Raw genomic sequence first — 21676 nt, forward strand, 5'->3', positions numbered from 1 at the left:
TACAGCCCATCCCAGGATGTCAGAAGTGGGGAGCAGGAGCAGCACTGCCTTCCCAGGGTATTTAGGAGCAGGGAATGCAACAAAGAGGAGGAGCAGGAGAAAGGGAAGCGGTTGCTGTAGTGTTTACATCTCCCCCTGTTCTGCCCCCAAAACGAAGAAACTGAGATTTGATTTCCCTGAGGCAGCTCCCAAAGAATTTACCCGGCATTCAAAGGAAAAGGCCTCTTTTTTCCCACCTCCAGACTTGGCTGCAAAACGAGCCTCTCGCTCTACAAGGGGAAAAAACCCCATATTGTTAGTGAGAACCCACTACTGCCAAACAGACCGACCCACGTGGGCCCAGGGCTGGGAGTGGGAGTCAGATAGGGAGGGAATAAAGTGTCCCTTTTTCTGGTGCATGGGTTGCCTGGGCTGGGGGTGATGCATGGTTAGCATAAGTGGAAAGGTCAAGTTTTGTAACAGCCTGAAGAGGGGGATCTCCCTTCTGGGGGAGCTAGGGGAGGAATAAGGAGCATCTGATGAGCAAACAGCCAGATAATCATTGACTCCCGTGTGGCTTTTTCACACTCCAGGGGAAAGGAGATATTACGGTCGGAAGGGCTAAGTGCACCGCATAACCTGGTGAGAGGATGGGAGAGCGACCCAGCCAGCCTCCTTCAGCAGCAGCAGATTTCCAAGCCATAGAGATGAAGGAGCAGACAGGGCAGAGATGGAGGAGGGGAACTGGGTGGTTGTGGGAGAGATGGGGTGACAGCACAGGGCAGAAGAGAAAACACTGTCTGGATAAAGTGGGAGCACTGTTTTCCTTCCGCTGCATTGGCGCAGCACCGGAGAAATCCAGTCCCAGGGGAACTGTTTGTAATTGTTTATGGTGAAGTGAAACAAGCTGCTTTCCTTTTACCCCCAACACACACATTCACTCGCTGGCACTTTATGCGGCAGCTAATCTAAACGGAGAGAGGACCTGCCAGCATCTGCTGTAGCTTCCCTGATCCTCCCCTCCCCGCCCCAGGGGAAGTTACAGACAGAATCATCCTTGCTTGTCCTCCCAGCAAACGCCTCTGCTTTCCCTCAGGAAGAGGTGGTGGTGTTGGCCAGGGTGGCATACCCTTCCCTTCCCACCTCCTGGTAGAACCTCTTGTTGATGGTGAAGGGCAGGTTGCAAGAGACAAAGCCCTGATCCTATTGCCATGGAGATGTTAATTCAAGCTGAGTTCAAAGGAAATTGTTCCAGCTAAAGCTAACAAGCCTGGCAGGAAAGCCCTGCTGTCAGTTGAAAGAGGCCAGCTTCTCGTAAAAGGGGAAAGGAGGTGGGGTCAGAAAGAGGGGCCCCCTTCCAAAACACCAGCTCCAGATAGACACGGCCCTATTCCCTGCCCTTGAGCAAAGCCTCCCCCCGGCCCCCCCTCCAAAGCCACCAGCTGTGAAGCAAGACAGCAGAAGATGCCAGGCAGTCTTCCTGTGCCTGGACCCTTACAGAAGAGCGACAGGGAGGCAGGGGACAGAGGAGCGAGGAAAGCAGCTCTGCTGCGCAGGGCAGACGTGACAGGCATGCGCTCAGGCTGCTGGGCCCTCCCGGCCAGGTCACTCTGCTATGGCATGTGCTGATGACAATAACGAGCGCTGGTCCCGAGCAAGGCTGGCTGCCTCCTGCCACGCACCAGCAGCCACTGGAGGCGGGGGAGAGAGGGAGCCCTTGACAGGGGTGGCAGAGCTCCTGCCCTGCTGCCACGCAAGCGTTAAATGCACCATGTGATGACCAGGGCAGGATGGGTCTTGCTTAGCTTGTCACCAAAGTCATTCAGGTTTTCATACAGCCAGTGCAGTTTCATGCTTTAGTGGAAGTATTCCGTTTGGTGTAATGATTAATCCTGGCAAGTGAGACCTGTCGGTGAGTATAAAACCTTGTGTTCATGCCTGGTGTTTAGGTTGAGCTTCATCTCTGAGAGAGGGGGTGAACCGTCTCTGAGAGAGGGGGTGAACGTTCGCAGCCGATGGGTGGGACTGCCCTGGTCATTGTCTGGCATTGCCGGAGGGCATGGGGGTCCCTACAGAGCACCTGGAGGGAAGGCAGGTGTGCTCTCCCAAGCAAAACATCCTTAAATAGGATCCTTGAACAGGCACCGAGGAAGAGATTTGTCGGGGTGCGAGAAAGGCAGAGGCTGCAGCTCAGGGTGGACGGGAGGGAGTGCAGAGCTGCAAGGTCAATAAACAGCTTTGAAAGAGAGGATGAAGCAAGCGGCTGCCCACCCCCTCCCCTGCCCTGCAGGAGCACTTTGAACATCTCCTACCCTGAGTCAGAGCAGGAGCAGGCCTGCTTAGCGCAAGATTTGGAGGAGAATTATGAGCAGCTCAGCTTAGTATTAAAGACATTAACTGTGGTTTTGAAAAAAAGAAAGAACAAAAACCCCAAACTCAGAACAGACTCTTCCAACTGAGCTCGAATATCTTCCCATCTGCTCCTCCAGTGCCAAGAGGTGAAGCAGGCACTGGAGTCGAAGTGTGCTCCCCGCCAGCCAGGGCAGCAAGAGGAAGAGAGGAAGCTTTTGTCTGTACCACGCAGCCCTGGAGAAACTCCTGGCTGGCAAGGAAGGACCCCGAGGGAGTCCTGTGCAGTCCCTGGCCACTTCTGGACCCTGAGGTGCCTGCAGGCCTTGCAGGAAACTGCTGGCAGCACAGCTCCCCTCCCACTGCCCCAGCTCCCTTTCCCTCCTTCCCATCTCCACTGCCTTCCTCGCTGCTTCTCTGCAGCCCCTTCCTCCTCTCGCAAGCTCGCCCTGCTGCTGGGCTCAGAACTACTGCCAGGAAAGTGGCAGGGAGCAGTAAGAAAGCGCTGACAGCCAGTTACTACTGCGGGTTTCACATCCTGCTGGTTTAGCAAGACTTGGGCCCTCTCCCACCTCTTCCTTTTCTTTCATCTTCCCCTGCTTCCAGGCCGTAGCTTGAGGCTGCAGTTGCTGCAAAAACAGGAGAAATTTGCTAACAGACAGCAGAGAGATTTCCCACAAATCAGAGCAAAAAATGTTTTCTCTGTCTTCTAACTTTTTTTCTCCTCCTCTCATCATGCCTGTCCCCTTTTCCTGCCACCTCTCCCTCTCTCGGACTCCTTTCGGTGCCAGCTGGCTTCTCGCCTCCCGTGTCACTGCAGAGAGCAGAGGGGCACCTCCCGGAGCAATGCTGACTTTTGCCCTGCTCAGCAACGTGCCTGAGCAAGAGTGGAGAAAGTAAGGAAAAGGGGAAGGACAGACTCGGGTTACTGTGAGCTATTAGGGTAGCGAGAGCAAAAGAGCGAGCGTGTGTGCAGTGAAGCGGAGGAGGAGACCTGAACATGCTAGGGTCAGAAATAACAGCAGCGATACTTGGCGTCTCTCTGGCCTTGTTCGTCATTGCACCGTAATCTCAAAGATGGGGTCACAGCCTGCCCGTGGCGGCGCAGCCCAGCGGCAGGACAGCCAAGAGGAGGACCCAGAACCCGGACTTTGGTCGGAATGTGCCTCTTCGCTGTGCAGTTAGGAAGCCTCCTCCAGACACTGAAGGGCATTGGTGCCACCGATGAGCCCGACCCCCCCACCTTGCCTGCTCACCCTGCCTCGAACAAGGTGGCCAGAGCACTGCTGAAGCGCAGCGAGCTCCCCAGTGACCCAGCGAGGAATCCGTGTAATCAAACTGGGGGTAAAGTACCTCTGTGGCCACTGCTCCCAGCACAGGTATAGGTGTAAGCTCATCATCATCAGTACTTCTCAGAAGCCCTTTCTCCTCCCCCAGGAACAGGAAAGGATCTGCTGGAGTATTAGGAGAATCACACACGCCCTCACTATAGCTCAAGCTTCATCCTAAAGCAAGCTAGAGAGTTTTCCCCCCCCCAGGCTGAATCTACAAGTTGAATTATTTTAGAAAAGAAAACCAAGTAGTTAGAAAAACAACTAGTCCCTCCTAGGCAGCCACAGTTAATTTCATCTTCTATTTATATATAGCCTTAACATACTTCTCTCCTGCAAAATTTGCTCAGACATCCTGCTAAGGAGTGAGGTAGCATTGCTGTAGTCACCTACAATAGTCTCTCCCAACCCCATCCTTTTTTAGTTGTACGTATTGAATTAGGTGCTCTGGTCCTGTGATAATGCTGAGGTGACAGAGAGTTGTTAAAAACCCAGCGGAAGGATCTATGGCTTCCACCACTCTTCTAGACCCAGAGAGAAGGTATTTTCCTACATACCCCCCACCAGAAAGTGAGCTCTGAATTTTGCTTCTACCAGGAACTTGGCAATTTCCCTGTGAGTACCTTTGCCTTTTTTCCCCCTGATGATTAAGTCCTTCTGAGGCAATATTTAGACCTGCCTTAATCTCTACCCCATGCTGACTGCAGAGCATCACCATTTCTTCCTTCCTTGCTCTTTTGCACCCGAAGAACTTAGGGCTGGTTATTTTAATGCCCATTGCGAGGTTAGTCAGCTTGGCTTTCGACAGCTCTCATTGATTCCTCCACACACCGACCTCTAAGCTGCTGCTTTCTCTGCTGATCTGGCCTGTTCCTACATCCCTTGCAGGCATTCTGATTACTGTTAGCATCCTTTTGAGGTGGTTATTCATCTAGCTAGAACTGGAAACCTCCCTTGGAAGGTGTCCCCACCCCCCCCACCTCTCAAACATTTTGAACTTTGTTTTTTTGACTTAGAAAAATTGCAAGCCTCCTCTGAGCTCCCGAGTCCAATTTTCATTCCTGTGGATTTCTCTTAGCCAACAAGGATTTGCCTATTTGAAATCAAGAACCGTATTTGCAGGCTTTGTTTGCCTTTCCATTTCATTTTAATTGAATCAGCAGCTAATCTCTGAATCCAAGGTTACTTTCTCAGTGTGGTGCCCTTGTCGCTTTATCAGAACCCAGTCCAGGGCAATACCTTTCCTCACTGGTTCAGTGAACGCTGGTGAAGAAATTTACTCACTATCACATGCCATTTTATATTCACTACTGTTATTGGTGACATTGATTTTTCATGCTAGATAAAAGACTTTCACTTCTTGAGTAAGAACACACTTTCTCAGTCAGTGTCAGGTGAATAATTATGCAGGACTCTCTGTCCGTGTCCCAGTCTGACTTTGGAAATCTACAGCACAGCCCCCTCACAATGCCAGGACCAGCCCATCTTTCTTTGCCCACCAGTCTTAAGTCCAACAGATTCCTTTCACAGCATGTCAAGACTTGAAGGATTCTCGCTATAAAGGTCTGTATTGCCCCTTCTACCATATATACCTTTAGGGAATCATAACCATTTCAGATCTCATCTTAGAGCAAGGTTGCCAGCTAGCCTGCTGTTTCTGCACCTCTTCAGACAGATGTTGCATTGCATGGTGCAATACATCCTCTGCCTGGAAAGCAGGGCACACTGCAAATGGTGATGAAATGCAGTTCCCTGAACTAGGGATCCACTGAAACCAGGGTTCAGCACAGAACGGACAAGGTTTTAACTTCTTTCTCACTTCTAATGCCTCCAGCTCCAAAAAGCAGAGTTAAAACCCAAGCGTCTATGCTTAGATCTTAGTTTCTGTTAAACCTTCCTCTCAGTCACTGTAACAGCAGCTACTAGATACGTAAGTGCAAAGAGCTAATGTGGACACAGGGCCACAGTACAAAGCATGCTATGCGCCAGCACCTTGCTCTAATGCATGGCAGGCGTCGTGAAGCGATACAGCTCTGTGGTTACATCACTGCAAGAAACAAACAAACTCAATCAGTGCTGAACACCAAGTGGATTTTCTTTTCTCTCTAAACTGTATGTGAATTCCTTTCTCAAAAGCTTCCCTATCACCTCCTGATGTTTCTGCCCCCTCTTTAAAGCATTACTTCAGGCTGCTAAGGTGGGCATCAGGCCAGGATGCTGAATGATACTGTTTGCTTAGTTTAGTACTGGCTCCTGTCTGGAGCAGCCCTGCTGGCTGAACAAACCGTTTGTGGCCATATGTGGTGTTATTTACATGGGGAAAGGAAGAAAAAAATGTATCTTTGTGAAATATGAGTTAAGAGAAGAGAGAGACACACAGGCAGAGCAGGGTAGGAATGTGCCCATCTGAGAAAGTCATCCCAGCCCAGACTGCAGGAGGAGTTCGCACAGTGCTCTTACAGCAGGCTGTGAGGGTCTGCAACAAAGCCTCATCATGGGAGAAGAAATTGGACAGACTTCTGGAATCGCTGCACGGAAGTTCTGCTACCAGCTGGGAGACTAATTTAGTTTCTGTTTTCCCCCCTTTCTCCGCATCCTCCCTCTTTCTCTCTTTGAATAGGAGAGCAACGTGGCCAAGGGCTCAGCTCCAGCCGGATCGTACAGGCTTGGACGGGGCAGGCTGGGTCACTCCGTGGAGGAGTAAACACCAGGGAAAGCTGAAAGGGCTTTCTTTAGGCTGTGCTTGCTCTACAGTGCTGAAGAGCACAGGAAGCACTTGAAATCCCCAACAGGTCCCAGCCTGTCTGCATCCAGCTGCATTCCCTGTTGTGAAGTAGAGCAGCCCGAGGACTGCTCTAAATCCCACAGCAGCCGTGGCAGGTAATGAAAGCGGAGACAGGCAGGGGCTGAAGCTGGCAAGTGCTCTGTCATCTTCCTGCTGCTTCGCACAGCAGTACTCCCCTCTCTGCCTGGTGCCCAGCAGCAGCGTGCAATGCTGTCATCCCCAGCACAACCAATCCCTTCCCCACACAGCCCGTGTCGGTACCCTGATGCGCTTGACGAGAGATGCTGTGCCAGTGCAGGTGCCATCTTTTGGAATAAGATGTAAAACCAACTGTCTGAAAGCCTGGACTATAAAAGTTCCCTTGGCAGCTCCTGCCAGCGTTATCTTCCTCCCTCAGCCAAATTCCAGGTTAGAAACTGAACAAAGCAGTAGTGATGAGCTGCCAGTATTTTAATGAGCAGTTCCCACAGATACCTTCCCACCTCTGCGTAGCAGGTGCACACATGTGCTCCCAGAACGGGAGCTGTATTTACTTCTCACTTGTTCAAACAACAGCAGTTACAAAAAATCCTCTCTAGTAAACCATCACTCAAGCAGGGAAGTGGCTGATTTGGCAAGGAAATTGTCATCAAGAGCAGTTTGCTGGGGATGTTTACACTGTGTTTCTGAGGGTATAATGAGTGTGCCGATAAGATAGTGCAGGAACTAGCTGACTTGAATGAAGGGGGAATATGTTGATGGGGAAGCTGCTAGCTGTATTCTGCAAGGTGTTTGGGAAATACCCTGCTGGCAACCCTACAGAGGCAATAGCATTTATTCTTGAGCATTTACTTCATGCTGCTTACAGAAAAGGTCTTTCTAGGACAGAAAAGCAGGACTGGGAGAGCTGGCGTTCCCAGGATTATGTTTTTCTCCCCCAGGAAGGAATCTGGGCTGTTCTCCCTGCTGTAGACCTAACTATCCCTTCCCAGCATCTGGGGCGTTCCAGCGGGGAGGAGAGGAGGAGGTTCTGTCAGACCCCCAAGGAGCCCTGGGGTCCTGCTGAAAATCCATCTCGAAGGCGCTGCCCCCTGGGGCGCGGCGGGGCCGGGGGGTCGTGGCGGCAGCGCCCGGGAAGGGCGGCGGGGCGCGGGCAGGTACCGGAGCGGGCAGGTACCGGTGCGGACAGGTACCGGTGCGGACAGGTACCGGAGCGGGCAGGTACCGGAGCGGGCAGGTACCGGAGCGGGCAGGTACCGGAGCGGGCAGGTACCGGTGCGGACAGGTACCGGAGCGGGCAGGTACCGGAGCGGGCAGGTACCGGAGCGGGCAGGTACCGGTGAGGCCCCGCTGCGCTGCCCGGCGCTGGCAGCGGGGGCGCTGGGCTCGCCGCTCCCGCAGGGCGCGGAAGAGCCGGGCGGATGATGCGCAGTGAAGCTCCTTCGCCCCTGCCCGCAGCACGGGCACGGGGAGGGCCCTTTCTCCCTCCCACCGGCACCCCCAGGCTCGCCAGGGACGGACACGGCCCCGGGCCGGCCCAGGCAGCCCCTCACCACCGAGGGCGGGGACTTGGGACAACACAGCACCCCCCTCCCCCTGCCCAGCCCCGGACGCTGGCTCCGGTCCCGGGCGGCACAGGCGGGGCGGGGAGGGGGGGAGGCCGGCGCTGTCCCGGGGGGATGGCCAGCATGCCCACGCTTCCTTGCCCCGTGGGCTCCCGACACCCGTGTGCGGGCCACGGAGGACACCTAGCGGCTGGCCAGCAGTGCCGGGCTGCGCTCGCCCCACCGCCCCTGCCCGCGGGCACCGCGGCGGGAGGCTGCCCTAGGGATGCTCCCCCCAGGGATGCTCCCCCAGGGGTGCTCCCCCAGGGATGCTCCCCCGCGGCCGCTCCCCTCTCCATCTCCAAGGCTTTCACCCACGCCCCAGGCTCGGGGAAATGGCGCAGTCCCGTAGCACAGAGGGGGAGAGTGGGGCTCAGCACCTGTGGCACCCTCCCGTGAACCCAGTGGACTCTGGGGGAGGTTGTTTGAATGCTACGTGGTGTGGGCATACGGTCGCGGAAGGTCAGCGAGGAGGAAGCACCTCCTGCATACCCCCGAGCTGGGCTTCCACGTCACCCCAGTAGGGTGCAGGGCACCGGCAGGATGAGGGCAGCTGGGATGGGCCAGAGGATGCTGGGGAAGGCTTGCAGGTGTGGCATAGGGGAGAGGGGATTTTGGTGGCCAGTAGCGCTGCACCAGCCAGCCTGGAGGTCCTCTGGGATGCTCGGAGAGCCCGGCTCTATAAAAAAAGCCACTAAAAATGTGCTGGTAGGGACCCCTTCACTCACTGTTGCATCTTCCCTTGCTGCACCGGCAAGATGTGAACACCGAGTCCCAGAAAAGCTGAACACTAAAGCTCACCAGGTGAGAGATGTGGGAACCTTCCAGCAACGTCCAACAGGCCTCCATCCATCAGAAACACCCTCTTAGAAATCAGCTGCTCTTCAGCTGGGTGGTGAGCAGCATGCGCTCTCCTCAGCGAGCGCGAAGGTGTCCTTCTTGTGTGTCCACACGTCTACACGTCCACGCTGCCTCTCTCCCCTTCCTGCTGCCACGGGGCAGGGGAGGGACAAAGCAAGCGGGTGAGGGCAGCCCCCTCCCCCTCCTGTAGCGGCAGAGGTGTCCCTGGGTGGCAATGTGTCCCCCTGACATGGGGAACTCACCCTGAAAGGCTGACCCAGCCAGCCCAGGGGGCAGGACCATAGTTTCCAGGGCGCAGGGAGTGTGAGGCAGAGGCAAGCGCGCCCTTCCCTGTATTGGAAGGGAGCTGCAGCTCCCCCAGGCCGGCAGCTCTCTCACCCAATCTTCCTCCACCCCCTTGGCATCTCTTCCTGGGTGCCAGCCAGCCCCATGACGCTATGTTAGGCTGCGTTTGGACTTGATGGAGCCTCAAACTTAAATGCAATTAATGTAATAAAGGCCAGCAGCTAGTACATGCATGGAACCAACCAGAGCAGCAGGGATGGCTCCCTGAGTTGCCCAAGACCCAGGTGTTCCCTGCTCATGCACAAGCAACATCCCTTCTCCACTCCCTGGCATTCCTGCGGCCCGCGGAGCTGTAGTGCCAGCACATGGCTCAGAGCTGCCTGGGAATCTCCCCCATTATTTTCCCCTCTTTCACAATTATACCACCAACGAGGAGGCCAAATCCTGCCTCTCTGCCAGCAGCTCGCTGCTGGAGAAGCAGGCTCTGCCAGGAGTAGCGAGGTGGGGAGGCAGGAATGCATGAGCTTTTGGGCCCTCTGGGTGCTGGGCACTTTCCAAAGCTCACATGCAGCTGTAAAAGAGTTCTCCAACCTGACTGGCCATCCTGTTCTGCGGGGCCAGCAGGCAGTCTTGGTGACAGTGCTGGCTGGCACACAGGGAGCGTGGCAGATGCCTGGCCTGAGGCTGTGCCCCTTGCTGCTGCTGCCAATGTCCAGTCTGCTACCCTGCACCTTATTGTGGGCACTTAACTCACCACATACAGCTGCTACCGCAGTGACAGAGCTGCCACCAAGTCTGGAGGAGAGCTCCACGGTAGCCACAGAGAAAGCTCTGCCCTAGGGAGGTAGGTGAGAGGATGGGATGGACAGGCAAGCATCCGAGGGCAAGGACACAGTGGGTGGCCATGCCTGTGCCACCAAGAAGCCCATTATTTCCCCTGACTTGGAGTCAGGTCCTGCTGCAGGGGGGTTTGAGCTGGAGAACCCTTCAGAGGTTCATTTTGCTGGGTAGGGGTGGAGCAGGGAACAGCTTTTTTGGGCCACCAGGCCACACAGGAGTGAAGCAAAGAGGCCCCAGTGCAGTTGGCAGGACGGTGGAGGCTGGTTACAGGGAGGCTGGGAGGGGGACTCAGTGTGCAGGTGACTCAGTGTGCAGGGCTGTCCAGAACAGTGAGGATGCACCTGGAGAGAGGCAAGGGCTAGGGCAGAGAGCTGGGACAGCAGGATGAGAGGTGAAGTCTGGGCTCCTGCCATTTAACAGTGGGGCTTGGAAGAAGGTATAAACAGGTGCTGAAGGACTGTGAGCTCAGTGCCAGTGACGTAAAAGCTACGATCAGCCTGTTCCCAGATCCATTCCAAAGCAAACATCAGACATTTTCCATCAGACACTGCTCTCCTTGGATGCCAAATTTCACTCCCGTTTGTGCAAGCCAGGGCCAGTGTCCACATGCTCCCATTGAATTGCAGATGCCTTCCCAAGCCCCAGACACTGAACTGCCCCTGACAGGAGCAGATAAGGGACCTGGGAAGACAAGCTGTGTCAAGGACTGCCTGCTCCCTGATCCCATCTCCAGCTGCAGGCCAGCAACCCAAATACTGTCTCTGTGCTGCTGCCTGGAAAAAAGCAGCCTTGCTGGCATTCCCTGCAGCTTGCTGATCCTGTTGTTTGCACCTGGAGAAGGGGATGGCATGACACAGTTGTTTCCCAGGCAGTTGCCACCACCCTAAAACCAGAGGGTGGGATTCGGCTGCAGAGGGGATAATGCTGACCAAGGACAAGCAAGTCCAGGCAAGGCATGCAGTGCAGCGTTGCTCCCGATGAGTAAGAGTGGTGGATGCTAACCCTCCTCGAGGTCTGGTCCTGACCCTCGCCCTGCCTCAGCTTCTGTCAAGTTATCCTGTATTTATGGCAGTGAGTAAGGGAGGCTCAGGCCCCAGGTTCACTCTCTTATCTAGGTTTTATACTTCTCTCCCAGAATTGTTCTGATTTTTTTTCTCCTTCTCCCTTCTTTTCCCAGTATTTCCCCCTCCTCTTTGTCTCCCTGCTTCACCTCCATCTCATTTGTCTTTTGCTGCCCCATTTTTTTGCTCTGTATTTATAGAGGAAGGGAAGAGGGGAGTAAATCAAGACACACACACACACACACATGCTGGATATTTGTCTTGCTCAGTCACAGAGTGAATAAGCATCCTTGTTTCAACATGTTTTCCCATTTAACTTCCCAGGGGCTTTTCAGAACAAGAATTCCTCTGAACAACCAGACACAAGAGCTGAGCTCACAGTCATTTGATGTGTGTGGTGGCCTCATTCCTCAGGCTTCCCCCCGTCCTGCACTCCCGATTTCCAGGAACACCACAATGACACAGGCGGGGGCCACCCTCCGCCTCCCCTGAAGGCTCCCCAGCAGGCAGGAGAGCCCAGCGAGGGCAGGATGAGGATGCAGCTCCCCAAGTGCTGAGCTGTCTCTGGTCATGACGGAGCAGCAGCCCTCATGCCAGCAAAACCTCCCGTGGAGGTTTCTGCACAGGGCAGCCCAGACCTTGCCTGCTGGGGCCCTTCCACCTCTGTGGGACTGCTCAGACCAGCCCTGCTGCCCTGGGTGGGTGACAGCTCCCCATCCCTCTAAGCATCTTCCCTGCAGGGGGGCCTGTCTCAGGAGGCTGAGCCTTCTGCAGAGATGTGACTTGAGACACCGAGGCTCTTGCAAGAGGTGAAGAAAGATCTGGTGGAGATGGCACTTGCACTTAACAAGGAAGACACTGACCAGGGCTAGAGCAGATCCCATGATCTTGCCATCACCCTCAGACCCTCACCAGCACCCAGACTGCAGATGAGCCCAGTGTAAGGGGAAGAAGCATCTGTCCCCTCCTCAGCCCCACCTGCAGCACTCTCTCGGGGCAGAGGTTGCCCTGTCCCACTTCTCCTCCCACTGTGCTGGGCTCAGTGGCCACATGGGCCTGGGTGCCTCGGGAGGGACAGAGCCACAGTTTCTGTCTTCAGGGCAGGCCAGGGCAAGGAGAGCTTCTCCATGTGCTACCCTTGCTAGAAACAGCTGCTGCCTGGAGGGAAGCTTGGCTTGATATTGCCAAACATAGAGTATTTCAGTGCATTTCGTGTGTTAGGGAGAGTCTGTTAATAGTGCTCTGTCTTTTTCCTTCTTTCCCTGTCCTTGTTCTGCTCTTCTTTATCCATCCGTGTTTCCCCTCTCCCTCTCCACCTGCCTCCTCCAGGCTCGGCACTGTGAGTCAGTCACACCCTGTACCATCACCTTCACTTGCTCTCGCTCCCAGACCTCTCCAGGGAGCTGGGACTTTGATCTCATGAAGTCAGAGACTCTGCACTGGGAGGGAAGCTGGGGAACAGCTGCCAACTTGGAAGAGCATGGGTGTTTGGAGAGGGGGGCCGGGGAACCATGGGATTGCAGAGAAGGGGGTGACTTTTAGAAAGAGATAAAGGAGGAGCAATTAGTGATGTACCTTATTAGCCATCTTTTATCACCCATCACCCAGTGCAAAGCTTCTTCCAGCTCCATTAGCACAGAGCCCTGGACATCAAGCCTGCCTATAGCACATGATGTAGACTTGTCAAGTCTTGTTCATCACAAATAAAACTCTTACCAGTGGTACCCTCAATCTTTTCCCAGCTTGGGCTCCATCCCACAGCACTTCCCTCCCAGTCTAGGACCCCAGCTGTATGACAAGCTTAATCGGCACAAACAGGTTGGAGCAGAACAGTGAACAGAATCACAATCTCCCCGGTTCACATGAGGGACCATCCTCAAAATCGCATCTGCACGGTTACTGAGGAGGACTTGAAAAGTGCCAGTGCCCATGCTCCCAGGAAGCCAAAAGACAATATGGCATCCTCCAGCATAAGGTATAAAAGCTCCAGTGGTCCTTGCCAACCCAGTTAAGGAATACTCCTTCCTGCTCCCAGGTTTGGAGATGTGTTCCAGTGCTGAGCAGACACCTGAGAGGTCCAACCAGCTCCACCCAGCTTCCCCATCTCAGGCTGTGCCAGTCTCCAGTGCATGAAAAGGCGGTGGAAAAGAAAACAAAACATGAAAACCAATGACACAGAAACCAAGTTAATCATCAAGGGTGGGGGGTGGGGGGTGGGGGGCGGAATCCTTCCTGGCCTCTACAGGCAACGAGCAGAAGCCTTGAAATACAGGCTTAATTAATTAATTAAAACCAATATGAACATGGTGCAACAAGTCTTGTAAGCACATTGAAGGCATGCAGTATCATCCATACAGTTATGCAATGTGTTGATGACTGTAGCAAGCTCATCTTGAATCCAGTTTGGATCCTGGTGGCCAAGACTCTGTTTCAAAGGCCATCCCTGAACTCTGCTCCTGTGATGTCTAGAAATCGTCTTCTAATTCCTAGCCTATATTTTTTAATGAACAAATTCACCCTATTTGATCTTACACTAGCACTGTCCTTTAATTCAAATAGATTTCCCTCTTTAGCTGGTATTCCCTTTCCTGTCCTCCACATGAATTTAACGCTGAGTAGTTGTTTTCCCCTTCAGCCTTTTCCAAGTTGAAGACTCAGCGTAACCACTAGAAAGGGGTCCTCCCCCAGGCAGCACATATCCTCCAGTTAATGCCCTTGTCCCGTCACACACCCTCTCACTCCTTCAGTGAATCACCCTCCTGCACGCTCGTGGAGCATCGTTGTTACACAACGGGCATTTATGTCCTGCCTGTAACTTGTGTCAATAATTAAGGTTCCCCACGGCCCAGCTCATAGCCTGCAGGCCTGCTTTAAGGCCTGGGAAGCTGGAGTCTGCCCTGCCACGGTACCCTGGAGGAGCTGCTCGGACGCTCACACCACCCTCAAACCCCAGGTCCCCCCATCTGATGCCAGGTCCTGACCGTCTCCAGGGAGCTCTCAGTTCAGCCTGCCCCTAGCGGGAAAATGCACCCCCCAAACAACTGGATCCCCCCGTTCCATTTTCCTCCCCTTCTTCGCCGACCCCGAGACACACAGCTGCGTGTGGCAAGCCCACATTGTCACAAGCCTCTGAACTTTGGTTTATGCCATATAATTTGAGTCTTTCTGGTACAACGCCCCACTCTGAGCATGTCTGCAGGCTGCTCTAAGCACATCTGCAGCATTTCCCCCCATGCGCTCTGCAGCAGGATAGCTCCACCGACTTCTCTGGGTGCATTGCTGACTGAATCTGATACGTGTGAAAGCAACACGAAGCCTTGAACTTGTTCTGCCTGCTCTGCTGTTACACGGGGAGCTGGTTAATGCACGGTCATTGCCCAATGGTGTCTACATGCCTGACAGATTGATCTCCTCTGCTTTCTTGTAGCAGCAATAGCCTGCATGCATTTCAGCTTCACATCTTCTGCGCTGTGGATTTATTTCATATAAAGGTGTAAGAAATGAGAAAGGACTGAAAGTATGTAGGATGTGAAAGGGAGTGTGGATTAGTGGGTAGAGCACAGAGTAGGCAATTAGCAGACAGGTTCCCTGCTCCTGCTTTGGTTGGAGTTGTTGTGAGAACTGGGGCTAGTGAATCATGGGCTGGTTGATCTAATTCTCTATGACTTTCCATGACTTCATCAGTCATTGGTGTTTGAAACTCTGCTCTGGAGCCTCTCTAAAGGAGTGCCCCAGGGTTGGCTTAACTGTTTCTATTCTATTTAGTTTGAAATGGACCCAATTTTTCCACTTTTTCCATCCTGGGGAAATTATTTTTTATTTTAGGCACCTACCCATGAGGATTTTTGTGCAGCTCGTTGCACAGAGGAAACACTTTAATACAAGCAGTAAACTACCCAAACTTACTGGTGCATATACAATAAAAGAATTAAGTTCAAAATAAGAACAGAAGCGTCATGGAATATTTTGTAAAAAATCAAGGATTTAGAGGGGTCACAATCATGAAAAAGCAGAGAATGAGCAAGCAAAAGGCTGCATAGCAATTTCAGAAAAAAAGTTTCATTTTTGCTGAAAATTTTCAGTCTGTTCCACAGTATATGCTTCAGTTTCCCTAATTGCTACATGGGGTTAGCAACCCAGACCTATTTTGCAAAGGTGTTGTCAAGTTTAATTTGTGAACCTTTGAAAAACGCTCCGAGTTTTTCAGATGAAAGGCACTGCAGATGCCAAACGTGGGTGTATACTCTGAGTCAGAGGCACAGACATGGGCATACTGTGTGATCGGCTTGACGCAGTGCACTAGATAGGAGACAGTTGTCCTCTGCAGGAAATATAGGGGTAGCTGGTGCAAAAATCACAGATGATGCTTACACAAGTGTGAAATCATGCTATAGAAATCAGGAACCACCCTCCAGGAGGTGCAAAGAGAAAGCCTGCAATAAAGAGACGTCCAGTCTGTACTTTATTTTGGCTTCTAAGTTGCCTGAAATACATGTGTGTGCACAAGCCTTCTAAATACAGTTGGGAACCGAAGCACAAATTGTCTAACAAACTACCGTTTAACTAACAAACTGCACTTTAACTGCAGCAGTCCTCCTGCGGCTCCCAGCATGGCTGTGGTTATGAGCACCGATAAGACCATGTGCACCTCAACTCTTGGAGAGGTGTGAACAGTAGATTTCCCAGGGGGGAGCAGAATTAGTAAGAGAGAAGTGAGTTCAAAACCAATTTTTTGGCATGAAAAAGATGTGATGATGTGTGATGTGCAGAGAGATGATAGGGAAAAGAGTGGGCTTGGCCTTTGGCTATGGGACAGAGCTGCAGTCCCAGGATGCGTGGCAGCAGAGGCGATGCATTTAGTCGCTGCTGGTCACACATGGCCCTGCCATGGTTCCTCAGGTATGTGCAAGCGGGACGTGCCTAATGCCAGGCATGTGGGATGCTGCAAGAGTGAGCTGAGGTAGAAAGGGGACCAGTGAAAGTGGCATTAAGCAGAAGTGACTGGCAACAGCAGGGAATGTTCCTTGCGCACACGTGAGTGACATCCTTTCTTTCTTCCTGCGGACTCCAGGGAGGTTCAGCTCAGATGACTGGCAGACAGATTTTTCTTCAAGAAATCCAGTTTGCGCTTGGCTCCATTAGTCTGTGTGTGTGCGTGCACATGACCTCTCTCTTTCCATCTGACACAGAGCATTTACGCTGAGGATTCTCCAGACATAAGCAGCAAGGACAGATGCCACCCAAGCTATTCAAAAGCCAAAGCAGAACCCACAGCTTTATGGAACATACCGGCTGTCATGAGGGCTGACATCAGCCCATCTGAGTCTGATTCGAGCAGCATTAGATGATAGACATTGCAATGTCTTGCATCTCAAGCATGGCCGTACTTCACAGTACTGCAACAACTGGAGGAGCTGAAGCCGTGGCTGGCGTCAGGGTAGGTCAGGCAAAGTACAGCCATAATGTGACTTATTGGAGGGTGTCAGTCCTGTATGTGCCTCTGCATGGACAGAAGAATCAATAATAAACCTCCTCCTAAGCCCAGTTAGTTCCAAGCCTGCCTAGGATAACAGGATTAAACTCGTTTACTCTGGATTTGCATCAATAAAACCAAGATGAAAAAATTCAGTCCTTAATCTTTTGACTGCCTTACCTACTCCAAAATCTTAACAAAGTGTCAGGAAAATGAGAGAAACCAGGGCCACCTTCTTCCAAGTCAAATCTCTTCAGGTAGATGTTTTTTTGTTTCTTAAAGTATTAATGCTAGTTTGGAAAACCTCTGCTGAATCTTTCCTGTACACGTGAGAACAGGCACCTCCACCCTCCAGTATTTTTAATTGCTTGGAGATCTACAGGACTGTTGATGTTATAAAGATTAGCTCAGCCCCAGAAGCCGGGGTAAAGAAATACATACATATATGTCAGTCAGTCTTTCTTTAATGAAATTTGTTTTTAAAAAATAGCATTGCCCTTTCCTATTGCAGAGAATGACTTCTGACTTATGAAAGGCTACGGTCCTATTAATAAAAAACCTGTCCACTAGAAATTACTGCAAAAGGTGTGGCCTTTCCCAACAACTATTATCCAAAAAAATACTGGATACTGAATCATTTATCATATATAGAAAGTCATAATGATGTACAGGCACTAAAAGGGGCTGGATCTATGAGCCAGGGGTCCCAACTGCATTTCAATTGAAGAGAAAAAAAAAAAAAACACCTTCCTTTTTCTCTCATTTTGCACAGAAAAAGCCCTTAGAAACTGTATCTGTAAGGCGGGCGCTTCCTGGCTGTCTCATTCCCATATCAGATCCAAAATGTATGCTGCTCCTGTTTTGGGCTGCGCCTCTATTTCCTCCACATCTGAAAAAGATCTGCAAAATGCAGACCTGGATTTTTCTTCCACTACTAAGGACACTTCCAGCTGGGGTTCTGTTACAGATTTCTAACGAGACATTATTATGGGCTAAAAATCACATTCTCCAGCAGCACCACCATTGCGTTCTGCGAAAATTAAATTAAGCACAAGTCTTAGGCATGGTTAATTTACACCCTGGGCATTAATCTCAGAGCAATCTCACTGAAATTCCGAGCATAATCTGTGCTAAATTGAAATGATATGAGAAGATCAAACTCCTTCTTTTGAAGTGGATGGAATTCACCAGTGCTTGTAAAGAGCCTTTTTCTTCAGAAATCTTCTGCGATTCTGACAAGTTGAACATTTCCCAGGAATACAGCTAGTGGCGACAGATCTATTTTTAAAACTCTTTCTCAGTTCTTTTTTCTTGCAAGAAATATTTTGGCCATCTAGCTGTAAAATATTTCCTCTTCCAGGTATGCCTCTCAGTTCGGTGGACATTTATGGGAAGAGCTCCGTAAGATACACCTAAACCCTTATCCCAGTGAGAATAGTGCAATGGAATAGGCGATGGGGGTTGTATTCTGCTGATCACATCAGTGGAGATTGCATGGCCCGGGGGAAAAACAGGACCAGCCAATTTTTACTTCAGGTCATTTGGGTTCTTCTGATGCGCAGTTGGACCAGGTCTACAGGGATGAACCATGCGCAAATCCAGCATCAAAATAAAGATAATAGGGTCTTTTAAACCCAGTATTATCCATATATTTCCCCTCCCTGCCCTACTGAATACAGTAAGCCCTCAGGGGAACCCAGTTTGAGAATGCTTTATTCTAGGCGTTCATTTTAATTACAACCATCATTATTTTTGTGCATGTGTATGACCCAGTTAACAAACCCATCTTCAGCATCTCATGGTCTCTCCGACCCTGCCCATCTCTGCAAGGAGGTAACCTCAGCTCCTGGCAACAATGAACAAAATTATTTTTGAAACAAGCGGTCAAACTGGTTGCTACATCTTAATGAAAATGATTTTTGAAAAAAATTTTTTTTTTTTCTATGTGTATAAACAGCCCTTCCTCCCAAACCTGGTTAGACAAGAATGTTCCTGGGTGTGGACTGCCTTGTATAATTAACTGCACAGCTGTAGCTTCTGATCCCTGGTAACGTCTGTTTCTTTCTTTCTACCTGCGACTACCTAGCACAATCCAGGCTTTCTCCTCCTCCTTGCAGGAGCTCCAGGTGCGTCACTTGGGCAGAATCTTTGCTGCCTTCCACCGTCATTCCTTGCTGAGACGACGGCCGGGCAGACGTACCCGCTTTAGAGAGGGCTGAGAGACAGGGACTGGAGGGAAGGCTGAGCAGCGAAGCCAATCTGCCCTGGTCAGACAATGGAAACGGGGAGTGCAGCGAGGACAAACGGTACCGCTGGGAAGCCAGAGGATGTGAAGAGTCCATCTGCCCCCAAGAAGGAAGAAGAAGTGAAGAAGACCGCAAACCCTGGTGGAGGCGAGAAGGAAGCTATGAAAGGCACTGGCAGTGCTTCTTTGGAGACAGGGCAAATCAAGAGCTCCCTCTTCTCTGGCAGTGACTGGAAGAGGCCCATCATCCAGTTTGTGGAGTCTTCCGATGAGAAGAGATCGACCTACTTCAGCATGGATTCGGCAGATTCAAAGAAGATGCAATATGCCAGTGGACAGATAGGAGACATGAGGAGACCACCCCTCTCCTTTGCAGAGAAAGGTGATCTCAGGAAGCCCCTCTTCTCCTTGGATTCCAAAAAGAGCTTCCTGCCCAGTGAAGGGGAAGGAAGGAAGTCATTGTTCTCTGGGGGGCAGATGGGGGACCTGAAGAAAACTTCCCTCCCTCTGGTGGAGACGGGGGACCTGAGAAGACCCACCTTCAACAAGCCTGACAGAGCAGCTGGGTCACGGCCCAGGGTGAAGCTCGAGGATGTTCTGTGTGATTCCTGCATCGATAACAAGCAAAAGGCCGTGAAGTCCTGCCTGGTGTGCCAGGCTTCCTTCTGTGAGCTGCACCTCAAGCCCCACCTGGAGGGAGCAGCCTTCCGGGACCACCAGCTCCTGGACCCCATCAGGGACTTTGAAGCAAGAAAGTGCCCTGTGCATGGGAAGACCATGGAGCTGTTCTGTCAGACAGACCAGATGTGCATCTGCTACCTCTGCATGTTCCAAGAGCACAAGAACCACAGCACAGTGACAGTGGAGATCGAGAAAGCGGGGAAAGAGGTAATGCTCTTTTTATTGCACATTCCCATCAGTCTTTCCAATGGACCTCAATGTCACACCACAGCCTTTGCTCTCCAGCTGACGCAGTCTCTCCTCAAATCATGTCTGCAATGTAGTTCTGGTATGAGGGGTGGTGGATGGGAAGCATTTAGTGGAGAATTGGTATTCCCTGGCTTCTGCTCCAATGGGACTGTTGTTCTCCTGATGGCTGGCTACAGCAGCGTAGCGCTGGTGGTGTGTGGCAGAGTGGATTTGGGGGCGGGGGTGTGTAGGGAAGCTGGTTTCCACCCCTGACTTTCAGCAGAAGCTGAATCAAAGCCCTAAATGATAAGTTTTCCAAAAACTGCCTCAAGTTTTGACAGTGTGTCTGGAGTGTCACCCACAGCCAGGAAGGGGGTGCATTCCTCAAGCTCAGGACCTCCAGAACACAGGCGGTCAGATCAGCGGCTGCTGGGTTACTACTGGAAATTGCTGTCTCAGCTACTTAGAGTTGAGATTATGGGGTTTTGTTTTTCTTTTCTGTTACGGCTATAATAGTGTTGAGCCACGCTTGTGGGAAGAGTCTTCTGAAAGTTAGGTGAAGAAAACCCCCTGGGGCAATCACGAAACATTATCATCCCCCTGAAGTGTTACTACAATAGGTTTAGCAGGTGGACATCTAAGGAGATGCACGGTATGTGGAACAGTGCTCACTTGAATGAAGTAGTAGTAGTAAAGATCAGGGTCCCACTGTCTTCAGTGCTGTACATCCCCGTAGGAAGAGCGTGTCCTGGCCTAGAAACCTTCTCAGCAGGCAGGACAGGAAAGGCTACAGAAAGGAGACCCGTGAAACATTAATGTAAACCAACTTGCCTAGAGTCACTCAGCCAGTCCACGGCAGAAGCTGGAAGGGCACTAAGGCGTGCTAAATCCTTAGGCACAGCCCAAGCCAGTGCTCTGATGTGGGGAACAGGCACATACAAGTACCCACTGTTGGAAAGTGTTACCCTTAACTCGGAAGAACAGTTTAACTCTTCGTACACTGCTAGGAAGAATTACTTTGTAAGGCTGAAAAAAGCATCTCATTTAGAGCGTATGTCTTGTCTTTCTGTGCAAATTTTTGGTCTTTTCTTGCAATGTCATCTCCAACTTGCAGCCTTGCTGAACCAAACAAGGTTTCTTCCATGTCTCCGCCTGTCTTTCTTAAAGAAATTCCTGCAGGGCTTGCTAGCCTGCTGTTTGTTTCATAATTGCTTGTTCTTGTGTTTTTGATGTCAGCTCTGAACATAGCATATGCCCAACTCTCATAAAGCTGCGTCTAGTGTCTGCCAGGTTGTCCAATTCCTCTTTGCTGTTTCTGCTGAGAAGAGGTTAACAGTTGTTCCCTGAGGAACCAAAGCTGTTCAGATCCTTCTTCCTGAGGTTGGATGGACCTAGAACACCTTGCTTTTAAAGAGGCAACCATAGCTGGTCAGAGATGACTTTACCTAAGATTTAAATGGTATTTGATTTCTTTCTCAGAGTCCTTGTGCCGCTCTTGTTAGCTCCATGCTTTAGTTCCTGCACTGTCCTGTGCTGTTTCTGCAGCTGCTAAGCCCAGAGGATTTAGGGCTTTATCAATATGAATCATACACATGTGCAAGTTTCTCCTGACAACGAGTTTTGATCATGTTGTAACTTGAGTGAGTATTCACTCAGACAAAAACAATTAACAGGATAGCTGTTGCTTACAAATGTTTATTTCTAGCCCTGATTTATTCACCATAGGTGGAGCCTTAGCAGGTACCACAAAGAGGAATGAACATTTCCAAGTCCCTTGTGTGCACCGCCTATTCTTTTCAAGTCTTGTAAATCAGCTGAGCTGGAATGTGACCACAAATTGGAAGAGTGGCAAAGTGTGGCTGGTGCTGCTGGCTTTTGTGAAAAGAATAAGCAAAAAACCCACATCAGGTCGTCCCTATCCCTGCTCTATTTTGACAGCTTGGCATCCAAGCAGCTCCTGAGTAGCTCGACTACC

General features: G+C 51.3%; 1 protein-coding gene across 4 annotated transcripts in view; it reads left to right on the forward strand.

Moving 5' to 3' along the window:
* The first annotated feature begins 1489 nt into the window (after positions 1-1489).
* TRIM29 (tripartite motif containing 29) overlaps positions 1490-21676 on the forward strand; it is a 43806-nt gene continuing 23619 nt past the window's right edge. For all 4 annotated transcript variants that reach the window (XM_027806810.2, XM_027806811.2, XM_027806812.2 and 1 more), the window contains exons 1-2: positions 1490-1891; positions 18634-19680. In XM_027806810.2, coding sequence (XP_027662611.1) covers positions 18823-19680 — 858 coding nt within the window. In that variant the 5' untranslated portion in view covers positions 1490-1891; positions 18634-18822. The remainder of the gene's footprint in view (positions 1892-18633; positions 19681-21676) is intronic.

This window comes from Falco cherrug, chromosome 17, assembly GCF_023634085.1.
Source record: "Falco cherrug isolate bFalChe1 chromosome 17, bFalChe1.pri, whole genome shotgun sequence".
Classification (NCBI taxonomy): domain Eukaryota; kingdom Metazoa; phylum Chordata; class Aves; order Falconiformes; family Falconidae; genus Falco; species Falco cherrug.